The sequence below is a fragment of the Lycium barbarum genome, chromosome 12, assembly GCF_019175385.1.
Source record: "Lycium barbarum isolate Lr01 chromosome 12, ASM1917538v2, whole genome shotgun sequence".
NCBI classification, from domain to species: Eukaryota; Viridiplantae; Streptophyta; class Magnoliopsida; order Solanales; family Solanaceae; genus Lycium; species Lycium barbarum.
The window spans coordinates 58,070,129-58,082,607 of record NC_083348.1 but is presented as its reverse complement, the minus strand read 5'-3'; the positions used below and the strand labels follow the sequence as shown (position 1 = coordinate 58,082,607).

The following is a 12,479-nucleotide window of genomic DNA, read 5'->3' as shown; positions in this document are numbered from 1 at the left end:
GAGTAATGGACAATCAGTACCTATGGATGCTGTACTATACGATCTCTTACCGTGAAGAATAGCACCTCATCCTTTCCACCCCCTCCAACCCTCCTTCCTCCTCAGCCTTTCAATTTCAGTTTTATTTATTTATTTAATATATATTTTTTGTAAAGAAGTGAATAGATTAAAGGGAAAGGGTAAATTACAAAAAATAAGAGGATAGGGTGCAACTTAAAAAACGGTGCACACATTAGGGGTGCAAAAATGCAGAGAAATCCATTATTGTGTATGAAATAGAAGGGCCACGTACGCCATTCATGGCGAAATTATGAAGAAAAACAAAATCAGTCCTTAGCTTTTGTAGTATACTGGGAAGCTTCTCAAAAGTTAGAACATTAGTGGTTCTCAAATCTGCTAAACCTACTATCGTGTTTGTTTCTTTCCCTTAAGAAAAGGACTGTCATGTATGTCCCTCAGGAAATTATTTGATTGATTGAAAACTATTTGTGGTCTTCCAAACTTTGTAGTCCTATAAAACCCATACATAAATTATTCACTTTGTAAAATTCATCAATATTTTCTATTCCCCACTCCTTCCAATAAAATTTCATTTTCTATTTTCCGAAATTATCCATATGGATAGCTCAAAACTTCATGTTGCTATACTCTCAAGCCCTGGCATGGGCCATTTAATTCCGGTTCTTGTCTTAGGCAATCGATTAGCCACTCACCATAATATCAAAATTACTATTCTTGCTATCACAACTAGCTCTTCATTAACAGAAACCCAATTTCTCAAGAAATCCCATGAGAAAGAAACTATAGAAATAATTCCCATTCCTTCGGTCGATATTTCACACCTAATAGACTCCAGCACTAAACTTTTCACTCGATTTAGAATATTGGTCCGTGAAGCATTGCCTGAAATCCGTTCTGTCATTGCTTCCATGACTCATCGTCCAAATGCTCTCATAGTCGACATTTTTTGCACACAAATATTGCCTATAGCCGAAGAGTTTAACATTCCTAAGTACGCGTACCATCCTACTACTTCATGGACATTGGCGTTATTTATATACTGCCAAGTTTTTGACAAAGAAATTGAGGGCGAATATGTTGATCTTAAAGAACCTTTGAAAATTCCGGGTTGCAAAGCATTGCGACCCGAAGACGTGGTGGATCCTATGTTGGACCGGAGGAATCAACAGTATGAAGAGTACGTTAAGCTCGGAGTGGAATATACGCATTTTGATGGAGTCTTGATTAATACTTGGGAAGATTTAGAGCCTGAGACTATCAAAGCACTTAGAAATAATGACAAGTTGAGATCAGTTCTTAAAGTGCCAGATTATCCCATCTACCCAATTGGTCCCTTGAGGAGAACAGTTGAAATAGCTGAACGTGACGAGGTAATGTTAGAATTTCAATTTCACAGTCATCTCGCGATGAAAAAGGAACAAATTAATACCACTCTTTTCAATACATTATTTGACGTATTTCAAGTCTAAATTATTTATGTTCTTGTTTATATTTTCAAACAGGTGATCCAATGGTTAGACAAGCAGAATCTTGAGTCAGTTGTATTTGTATCATTTGGGAGTGGTGGAACACTTTCGTCTCAACAAATGACTGAGCTTGCTTGGGGTTTGGAATTAAGTCAACAAAAATTTGTTTGGGTGGTACGTCCACCATCCGATGGTGATGCAGATAGTGCATATCTGAACTCTGGAGGAAATGATACACGTACGGCGTTGGAATATTTGCCGGAAGGGTTTATAACTAGGACTAAAGATATGGGCCTGGTAGTGCCTATGTGGGCCAAACAAGTTGAAATTTTGAGTCATTCATCAGTGGGTGGTTTTTTGTCACATTGTGGATGGAACTCAACGATTGAGAGCTTGACGAATGGCGTTCCCATGATTGCATGGCCATTACATGCAGAACAAAGAATGAATGCCACCATGTTGGCAGAGGAGCTTGGGGTGGCGATTCGACCGGCAGTTTTGCCAACAAAAAAGGTGGTTTGGAGAGAGGAGATTCAAGGAATGATGAGAATTTTGATGCAGACAAAAGAAGGGAAGTGTATAAGGGAAAAAGCTAAAAAACTAAAGATGAGCGCGAAAAATGCACTAAGTGAAGGAGGTTCGTCTTACAACTCAATTTGTGGGCTTGTGAAGAATATTTGTACCAGATAGTTGTGATCCTATTTTTTCAATTATGAATAAATTGCTTTTGGCTTTTCACCGGATTAGGCTATCTCGTGCTATTTTAAGTTTGTTGGCTCGATTATTCTAGAGAGAATATCTAATGATCTCTAAATTTGGCGCGTTTTATTTTGATCCATCTAAACAATTAGTAGTATTAATTACCCCTTGAACTTGGCTATTTGATAATCTTTACCCCCTAGATTTTGATGTGGCAAAGACAGTGGCTACACTCTCTTTTAGGTGTGTGGGGATAAAAAATTGAAAAATCAGCTCTCAAGTAGGCTAATTTTAACCCTTAATCGCCACATAATCATATACAATGGTTTAATTGTTGCAATTGTGTATTTCTTCTTGCTTCAGCGTAATAGAAAATGTGCAAATATACCCCTCAACTTTTCGATATAAAGCAGATATACCCCTCGTTATAAAAATGGTACAAATATAGCCCTGCCGTTACAAAATGGTGCAAATATATCCTTTTTGCTGACGGATTTTTTTTAATCGTTTAGTTTATATTTTAATTTTAAAAAATATCACGTGGCTTTAAAAAAATATCAACTCTTTTTTTTAGTAGACATATTTTTCTAAGGCCACATGATAATTTTTTGGTGAGTTGGGTCTGGTTCGTTTAAAAAAATGGGTAGAATTATTTTTTTAACCATAGAGATATCTTTTTAAACGAACCAGACTCGACCCACAAAAAAACAATTACCATGTGGCATTAGAAAAATATGTCTACTAAAAAAAATGGGTAGACTTTTTTTTTAAAGCCACATGGCATTTCCTTTAATTAGAAAATAAGCTAAATATTTTTTTTTTTAAATCTCGTTAGAGAAAAGGGTATATTTGCAGCATTTTGTAACGGCAAGGGTATATATACACCACTTTTTTAACGGGGATATATCTGCTCTAAATCACAAAGTTGAGGGGTATATTTGCATCTTTGCCCTAAATATAATGCAAAATTTATCCTAACTTTGCATTTTTTAAATTTGTTCTTTAAATGCAATAACGACTTGTTCCAACTATTTGTATCAAGTGTGCATTTCTTTGTAAAGAAAAGGAAGAACGATGGATATAGGATGAAGAGAAGTTCAGACTTTTGCTTTGGGAAGTTACTTTGAGAATTAGAAAAAGATATTAAGGATAAATAGTAAAAAATTTAATCAACCTAAAAGTGCTTATAATTGTTGAAAAGTTATAAGCTGGAGATTATGACTCTTCCAACTCATGACTGATTTTGCATTATAAGAAATTGACTTAATTATAAGCACTTTAAGTATTTACCATACGTGTAGTGTCACGCCCCAAATCTGAAGAGGTGTGGCCGACACCCGGTGTCATACTCGGCTCGAGCGAACAACTCTGTAACTGTAACTCTAGAGGGGTAAACCTCAACTTAGGTGGACGAGACCTACCTGCAAACAGACAATACCAACCAAGGCCGACAATGTCGTATCCTGAACCATCTATAAGTAGTAACGTTCACATCTGAAGGGTACACACACCCAAAACATACATACATAATTGTGCAGGCCGACGAGGCCATCATGAACGTGTACAACTAACAGTCCCAAAATGAATATGTACAAAAGGCCGGCAAGGCCCTAATGCTAACATACAAAACATACAGGACCCATCTACAAGCCTCTAAAGAGAACATGACTATATCATGGTCGGGACAGGGGCCCCACCTACCCATCAAGTCTACATACACAAAAGTACTCCCAAGTCTAGACCTGGCAATTCTGGATGAGTGGGGCTTACCAATCAGTTAATGTCTGGTCCTGCCTACTAGGGAGGTCTATTCGGCTGCCTGTCAGAAACTGTACGCATGAATCGTAGATAAGCCAAGAAGTGCTTACAAGCTAGCTTGATCAATTTATAACCTTAGCCGAACACCCTCATAATCTTATTTGGCTCATTAACCAGTGTGCAATTATTTTACTCTAGATTGTTGGAGGCTTGGAGCTATTGTATCTTTTTTTTTTTTTAAGGTAACTAACAAATTTGATTAATCACCTAAATAAGAATTACAAAGCAAGCTAACATCCTCAGTCAGCTTTGTCCAAATAAACTAAAGCACAAATTCCCTACTTCTATCAAACTACCACTGCTTCCTCGTCTACCTAGCTAATAGTAATAGAAAATTACATCAAGTATGACTGCACTAGGGATCTAATGTCAGGAGTGGCTCACACATTACAGATAAAAGCAATTTGTCTGGCAATCACATCAGTGGCTTTTGTATTGTTCTCAAATACCCTTTAATTCCTCTCCATCCAGACAGCATGGACAGTTTCAGCATATACCATCTTGTAGAGTTGAGCTTATTGAGTCTTCCTTTTTGCACTCTTTATCATCCACCTTAAGTGTTCAGCCCATGTGCCACCTAAAGTATCATTTCTGCCCAGCCAAGTGAGGATATATTGCCAAATGAGTTTGGTGAAGTTGTACTGCAAGAATATAATAGATGATCTCTAGTTTCAAAATTACCAGCATAGAACACACAAGGAGGATCCACATTCATTCCCCATTTTATCAATCTATCTTTAGTGAGCATGTGGCCATGTAGATGAAGCCACATTGTAAAGATAGCTTTTGGTGTAGCAGCATTACCAAATATGACACATTTCCTGTTACACCTCAGAACTTTGATTGCTGAGCGGTGAATGGACTAACGTAAGTTAAGGCGTACATGAAGTCTCCACAAGTCAGAAGGGGCAGTTAATAATCCTAATTAGGATTCCAAAGAAGTTAGAAGTGGGAAAGAACAGTTCGTCGAATGAACCCCGACGCAGTTCGGTGGAAGGGGAGTTCGACGGCCGTCCTTTGTACCGTCGAACCAGTCGACGCTTCATCGATCTTGCCGTGAAGTGAAGTGGGGTAAAGACCACTCGACGGAAATATCGACGCTCCGTCGTTCGTATCGACGGACCGTCCTTCACACCGTTGAGTGAGAGGAAATGGCAGATTGCTCACTGGAAATTCGGTGAATTCGATGGACAGATCGACGCCCCGTCGATCCAAGCAAGGCTCCGTCGATCGCACCGTACATCACGGTCGGGACTGATTCCATGAATTAATATAAGACCCTCCTCCATTTTTATTTCATTTCATCTTCCACTCTCTTCTCTCCAAGAACTCTCTAGAACCTTCTCACCCATTATTCCACAAGAAATCAAGGGAAAACCATGGTCAACTACACCAAATCCATGAAATCAAGTTTGTGAAACCAATTAAAAGTGCTTTTAACTCAAGAAAACCCAAGGGAAGTGAAGTAGGGTTTTGGTGCTAAAGGAGTAACTCCACTCAAGACTTGTTCAACCACTATCTAAGGTAAGTTTCATGACTTTCTCATGATGATTTAAGTGTTGATAAGTTAAAATACATGGATTGAAGAAGAGTGTAGGAAATGGGTCATGAAAGGTGAATAGTGACATTGTTATATGAAGGTTTGAAATGAATCATAAATGTTGGTATGGTAAGAATATAAATACATTATAAATGACATTTAGAACATGGAATAAGTATTGTACGAGAAAGAACGCGATAATGGACTTTGGTCATAGCTATGAAAAATTGGGGTGAAATTGTGAAGTGTGGACAAAATAATTAGATGATGCTTATTGTTTTGATATTATGATTGTTATTACGGATGTTGGGAGTTGGTATGGAGTATGGAGGGAGGTAGTGTAAATAAAGGAAATGCTGCCTAATTTTTCCTAAAATTAGTAGCGCGTTCTCAAGGTCGAGTAACTAACGTTAATGCGAATTCTCTCTTGAAGGTAAAGACGTGACGCGAAAGGAAAACAAGTGAGCTATAGCTTAGCTAAATGACAAAGGTATGTGAGGCTCGTCCTTTCTTTCTATGGCAAGAATCTTATAGCATGATCTCCCTTCTCCTTCATGAATTCCTAAATACCGGGAGCTCATGACCCTAATTTGCTACACAAGGTAATGAGTTAGAGAACGTAACTGCTAGATGTCCATGAAATAATGACTCCCAAAAAAATGTTCATGACGTCATTCATTGCTTACACTCACCTCATGCCCTATTCCCTTCAAGGTAAGGCAGAATGTTAATGAGTGCTCCATAATGGTATCGGGGAATCATGACCTTACGTCACCCCGATAAAGCATAGCTGTCCTTGATTGTTCATGCATATATTATGATGAGCATACTGTAATGAGCATATGATGATGATGATACACCGTACCTACATGGTCGGGCAGATACATACACCACTATAGTGGGCAGATTACACCCCGGACGCGGGAGGCCTGGACGCGGGCTATGATTATAACACCGATCCGATATGGGCGGGCAGTTTATGCATTATCACACCATACCCATATGGACGGGCAGCTTATATAAATATACATATATATATATATATATATATATATATATATATATATATATATTTGCCATGCATACATGAGATGACGATGAGTATGAAAGTAAGTCAGCATACATTATGTCTTTACGATTCATAGTCAGTTACAGATCTCTATTTATTTCATTGATGCCTCCCTATTTCCTTATTGTATTGCTGTTGTTTATGCCTCTCATACTCAGTACAATATTCGTACTGACGTCCGTCTTCTTTGGACGCTGTGTTCATGCCCACAGGTAGACAGGGAGGTGAGCTTGATCCGGACTCCTAGTAGTTGTCAGTGATTGAGAGCACTCCATTGTTCGGAGGTGCCTATGATTATGTTTTGATGTATATGTACATGCATGTTTTGGGCACGACGGGGTCCTGTCCCGTCCATACGTCTAGTACTCTAGTAGAGGCTCGTAGATATGTAGGTGTGGGTAGTATGGCCTCACGATGTATGATTATACGCATATGCATATTATTATGTCAATGACCAAAAGGTTTATGCATGAGAAACTACTTATGTTTTCAAATGAAAGACGTTTTCTTATAAATTGAGCAAGATAGATAGTAACACGAGGGATGCTCGGTGGTTAGCCCCGGATATTCGTCGCGACCCCTAGTTGTGTTGTGACAGAAGTGGTATCAGAGCAGTTCGTCCTAGGAAGTGTCTACGAGCCGTGTCTAGTAGAGTCTTGTTTATGGTGTGTAGCGCGCCACGCTAATAAACAAGAGGCTACAGGGCATTTAGGAAAAATGACCATCCTTCTTCTTATGAGATCGTGCGATAGAGCCATGTGTAAGCTTTTGTCCTCCCTAATAGTGTGTTGTGATTTCAGAAATGCCGCCAAGGGGAAAGCTACAGCCGCCCAGAAGGGCAAGACTACGACAAAGGGGCGGATAGAAAGAGGGCCTCCGGTGAATGTTGGCGAGGGTGAGTCGCAAAATGAGACTCCATCTAGCACTTCCTTCGCCCCGCCTAATGCGGAAGAACGAGGGGGAGCTCCAGCTCCAATTTCTCCACCGGTTGCTTCGGGTCAACAAATGACCGAGGCCATTCAGTTATTGACCCAGTTGGTTGCCGCCCAGGCACAGCAACAGAATGCGGGCCCGAGTGATCGATCCGCCAGTACTAGAGCCCGTGATTTCATGACTTTGAACCCTCCGGAGTTCTTTGGGTCGAAGCCGGATGAAGACCCACAGGGCTTTATTGACGAAATACTGAGGCCGTTGAGAATCAATCATGCTTCTGACACCGAGTCTGTGGAGTTGACCTCTTATAGACTCCGGGACGTGGCAGTTTTATTGTATAACAACTGGGTGCTGTCAAGAGGAGAGAATGCGCCTCCGCCTGTATGGCAGGAATTCCTGGATGCTTTTATCCGTCACTACTTGCTGCCCGAGGTCCGCCGAGCTAGAGCGGACAGGTTCTTGAAACTAAAGCAAGGAAGCATGAGTGCTCGAGAGTATAGCCTGCAATTTAATTCCTTGGCCCGGTATGCCCCGACTATGGTGGCCGACATGGGGGATCGTGTGCATAGATTTGTGAGTGGTTTGGGGCCATACTTATTCAAAGACTGTTTGACAGCCTCGTTGCAAGCAGGGATGGACATTTCCCGTATACAAGCTCATGCTCAGAATCTAGAAGGACAGCAACCTCCGCAAAGGGGTGGCCGGGATGTTAATCGAAGGCAAAACAAGAGGGCTAGGTTGATGGGAGCAAGCAGTGAATACAAAGGGGGATCAAGGCAAAACTATTCTAGGCACTCAGGACAGTCGGCAACTAGTGTGCTTCCCCGATTTTCAGATAGGGAATTTGATCGTTCCTTTCGTTCAGGACAGGGCCAGAGTTCGAGGGCTTCAGGTTCTCAGTTCGGGGGTGATCATGGTCAGAGGAGACCACCAGTGCCACGGTGTAGCCAGTGCGGTAAACTGCACTCAGGATCGTGTTGCCAGGGCACAGATGGTTGTTATGTTTGTGGACAGATGGGGCATCTAATGAGAGATTGTCCCTCGAGGTATGCTAGGGGTGGGATTCAGCCCACGGGATCAGTAGCTGGTTCTTCTTCAATACGCCCGACAACACCTACTCCCTAGATTCCGACAGGTAGAGGTAGAGGCCGAGGAGGACCTTCTACTTCAGGTGCCACTCAGCCCCATATGTATGCCTTAGCTGGACGACAGGATCTCGAGTCCTCCCCTGATGTGGTTACAAGTATATTGTCTATATTTTCTCGTGATGTATATGCGTTGATGGATCCGGGTTCTACTTTCTCTTATATTATGCCATATGTTGCTGGTCGTATTGGGGTGAAACCCGAGTCGATTAAACCCTTTGAGGTACTCACTCCGGTTGGTGATCCTGTGATCGCGAGGCGAGTGTATAAGGGTTGTGTCATCGTGATATGTGATAGTCGGACTAAAGCTGACTTGGTTGAGCTAGAGATGATAGAATTCGATGTGATTATGGGTATGGTTTGGCTAGCATCATGTTATGCTAATGTTGATTGCCGAATGAAAATGGTTGGATTTCAATTTCCGGGAGAGCCCGTGCTTGAATAGAAGGGTAACACGGCGTCCCCAAGGGGTAGGTTTATTTCCTACCTAAAGGAAAGAAAGATGATAGCCAAGGGCTATATTTATCATTTAGTCCGAGTACATGACACAGAAGCAGAGTCACCAACTTTTCAATCCGTTTCGATGGTGAATGAGTTTCCCGACGTATTTCCAGATGAACTCCCAGGTCTTCCTCCATAAAAGGAAATTGATTTTGCCATTGATGTGTTGCCTGACACCAAGCCTATTTATATCCCCCCTTATCAAATGGCGCCAGCAGAGTTGAAAGAGCTCAAAGCACAATTGAAGGATTTGCTTGAGAAGGGGTTCATTAGACCCAGTTCATCACCGTGGGGAGCACCAGTCTTGTTCGTGAGAAAGAAAGATGGTTCCCTACGGATGTGTATTGATTACAGGCAGTTGAATAAGGTGACAATAAAGAACAAATATCCTCTTCCGAGGATTGACGATCTATTTGATCAGCTTCAGGGCGCCAAGTGGTTTTCTAAAATAGACCTGAGATCGGGTTATCACCAGGTGAGGGTTAAAGAAGAAGATATCCCCAAAACAGTTTTCAGAACTAGGTATGGCCACTATGAGTTCCGGGTGATGTCGTTTGGGTTGACTAATGCTCCGGCAGTATTCATGAATCTGATGAATGACATATTCAGGCCGCTCCTGGACTTATTCGTGATAGTATTTATCAATGATGTTCTGGTGTATTCTCGCACAGAATCAGAACATGCAGATCATTTGCGCATTGTTCTTGGAATCCTTCGGACCCGAAAATTGTATGCAAAATTTTCGAAGTACGAATTTTGGTTGAATTCTGTGACATTTCTGGGCCATGTTATTTCAGATAATGGTATTCGAGTTGATACTCAGAAAATCGAGGCTGTGAAGAATTGGCCAAGGTACGGAAGTTCGAAGTTTTCTGGGGTTGGCAGGTTATTATAGGAGATTTGTAGAGGGTTTCTCATCCATTTCTGCCCCATTGAAGAAACTAACCCAGAAGTCAGCTAAATTTCAATGGAATGATGCTTGCGAGCGCAGCTTCCAAGAGTTGAAAGATAGATTGACCTCGGCCCCAGTCTTAACACTTCCGGAAGGGTCAGATGGTTATGTGGTGTATTGTGATGCTTCTGGTGTTGGGCTAGGATGCGTGTTGATGCAGCACGGAAGGGTCATTGCTTATGCTTCGAGGCAGCTGCGGAAACATGAAAAGAACTACCCCACTCATGATCTTGAATTGGCTGCGGTCATTCATGCGTTGAAGATATGGAGACACTATTTGTATGGTGTGCACGTTGATATCTATACATATCACAAAAGTCTTCAGTACATTTTTAAACAGAAGGAGTTGAATCTGCGGCAGAGGCGGTGGTTAGAACTATTGAAAGATTATGATGTGAATATTATATACCACCCCGGAAAAGCGAACGTGGTAGCCGATGCCCTTAGCCGCCGATCAATGGGCAGCCTATGTGAAGCCTCTCCGGAGAGGAAAGAAATAATCCATGAGCTTCACCAATTAGCTAATCTTGGGGTACGCATAAGTGATTCAGGAAATGCAAGGATTAGTATCAATGATTCCACAGTTTCATCCCTGAATGTGGAAGTGAAAGAGCGTCAGTATGAGGATCCCCAGTTGAGTCAGTACAGGGACACACTTCATGAAAAAGAGAGATCTCCGTTTAAAACATCGATAAATAAAACTCTTAGATATCAAGACAGGCTGTGTGTTCCGGATGTTGCAGGATTGCGCGGACGGATTCTTGAAGAAGCCCATTATTCCCGGTATTCCATCCACCCAGGCGCAACGAAAATGTATCACGACCTTAAATTGATATATTGGTGGGATGGCATGAAGAGAGACATAGCATAATTTGTAGCACAGTGTCTAAATTGCCAACAAGTAAAAGCCGAACATCAGAAGCCAGGGGGATTATTATAGGCAATAGAGATTCCTACATGGAAATGGGAAGTGATTAACATGGATTTTATTGTGGGGTTACCCCGTTCCCGAGGCAAATATGATTCCATATGGGTAATTGTGGACAGATTAACAAAAGCAGCTCATTTTCTTCCAGTCAAAACCACGTATTCAGCGGAAGATTATGCCAGGTTGTATCTAAGAGAAATCGTGCGACTTCATGGTATTCCGTTTGCCATTATTACAGACAGGGGGGACACAGTTCAAAGCTAAGTTCTGGAAGTCTTTTCAAGAGGGCCTAGGTACCCAAATGAAGTTTAGCACGGCCTTTCATCCACAGACCGACGGACATGCTGAGCGAACTATTCAGACCTTAGAGGATATGCTACGGGCATGTGTGCTGGATTTTGGTGGTAGTTGGGATGAACATTTACCCCTCATTGAGTTTGCTTACAACAATAGCTACCATTCCAGTATCCAAATGGCTCCGTATGAAGCTCTATATGGAAGGAAATGTAGGTCCCCAATTGGATGGTTTGAAGTGGGGGAAGTACAGCTAATAGGCCCGGAGTTGATTCAGCAGGCAGTAGAAAAAGTCAAGGTTATCCGAGATCGACTGTTAACAGCCCAGAGTCGCCAGAAGTCTTATGCGGATAACCGCCGGCGAGACTTAGAATTTCAGGTTAATGATTGGGTATTTCTGAAGGTATCTTCAATGAAAGGGGTGATGAGATTCGGCAAAAAGGGGAAGTTGAGTCCCCGATACATTGGACCCTATAGAATTATCCGCAAGGTGGGTCATGTAGCTTATGAGTTGAATTTGCCTTCAGAGCTGGAACCCAATGATCCAGTCTTTCATATCTCGATGCTCCGCAAGTGCATTGGAGATCCTATGAGGATTGTGCCGGTTGGTGATATCCAGGTGACAGAAAAGTTAGCGTATGAAGAAGTACCCGTTGCCATTCTAGACAGGCAAGTACGAAGACTGCGAAACAAAGAAGTGGCATCAGTCAAGGTTTTATGGCGGAATATCAACAAAGAAAAGATGACTTGGGAAGCGGAAGAAAGTATGAAGTCCAAGTACCCGCACTTATTCCAACCCCCAGTCGAAGCTCGAATGAAACACTGGCAGAGTGAGGTATGTATACATTAAATGAAGTGTAATAATTATAGTATCTGAATACCCTTATTTCTATCATTACTCAGATGTCATATCCCTTGTCTTCGGGAGCCTTTGTGCATTTTCCTAAAGTTTAATTATGTTGTAGCTCTGTGAGGCATATTATTATGGATTGCTGTGACAGGATGGTAGCGCCATATTAGAGGGGAAACTCTGGAGAAATTTTTGTAGAGTTCCGAGTAATCAACATTCAAGGACGAATGTTCCAAAAGGGGGAAGGGGGAGAATGTTACACC

General features: G+C 41.6%; 1 protein-coding gene across 1 annotated transcript; it reads left to right on the top strand.

Moving 5' to 3' along the window:
* Nucleotides 1-512: 512 nt before the first annotated feature.
* On the top strand, nt 513-2,230 carry LOC132624927 (anthocyanidin 3-O-glucosyltransferase 5-like). Its single transcript, XM_060339693.1, has 2 exons — nt 513-1,391; nt 1,524-2,230. Exons 1-2 carry the CDS (start codon nt 618-620, stop codon nt 2,175-2,177), a joined length of 1,428 nt encoding a protein of 475 aa, XP_060195676.1. The 5' UTR covers nt 513-617; the 3' UTR covers nt 2,178-2,230.
* Nucleotides 2,231-12,479: the final 10,249 nt, after the last annotated feature.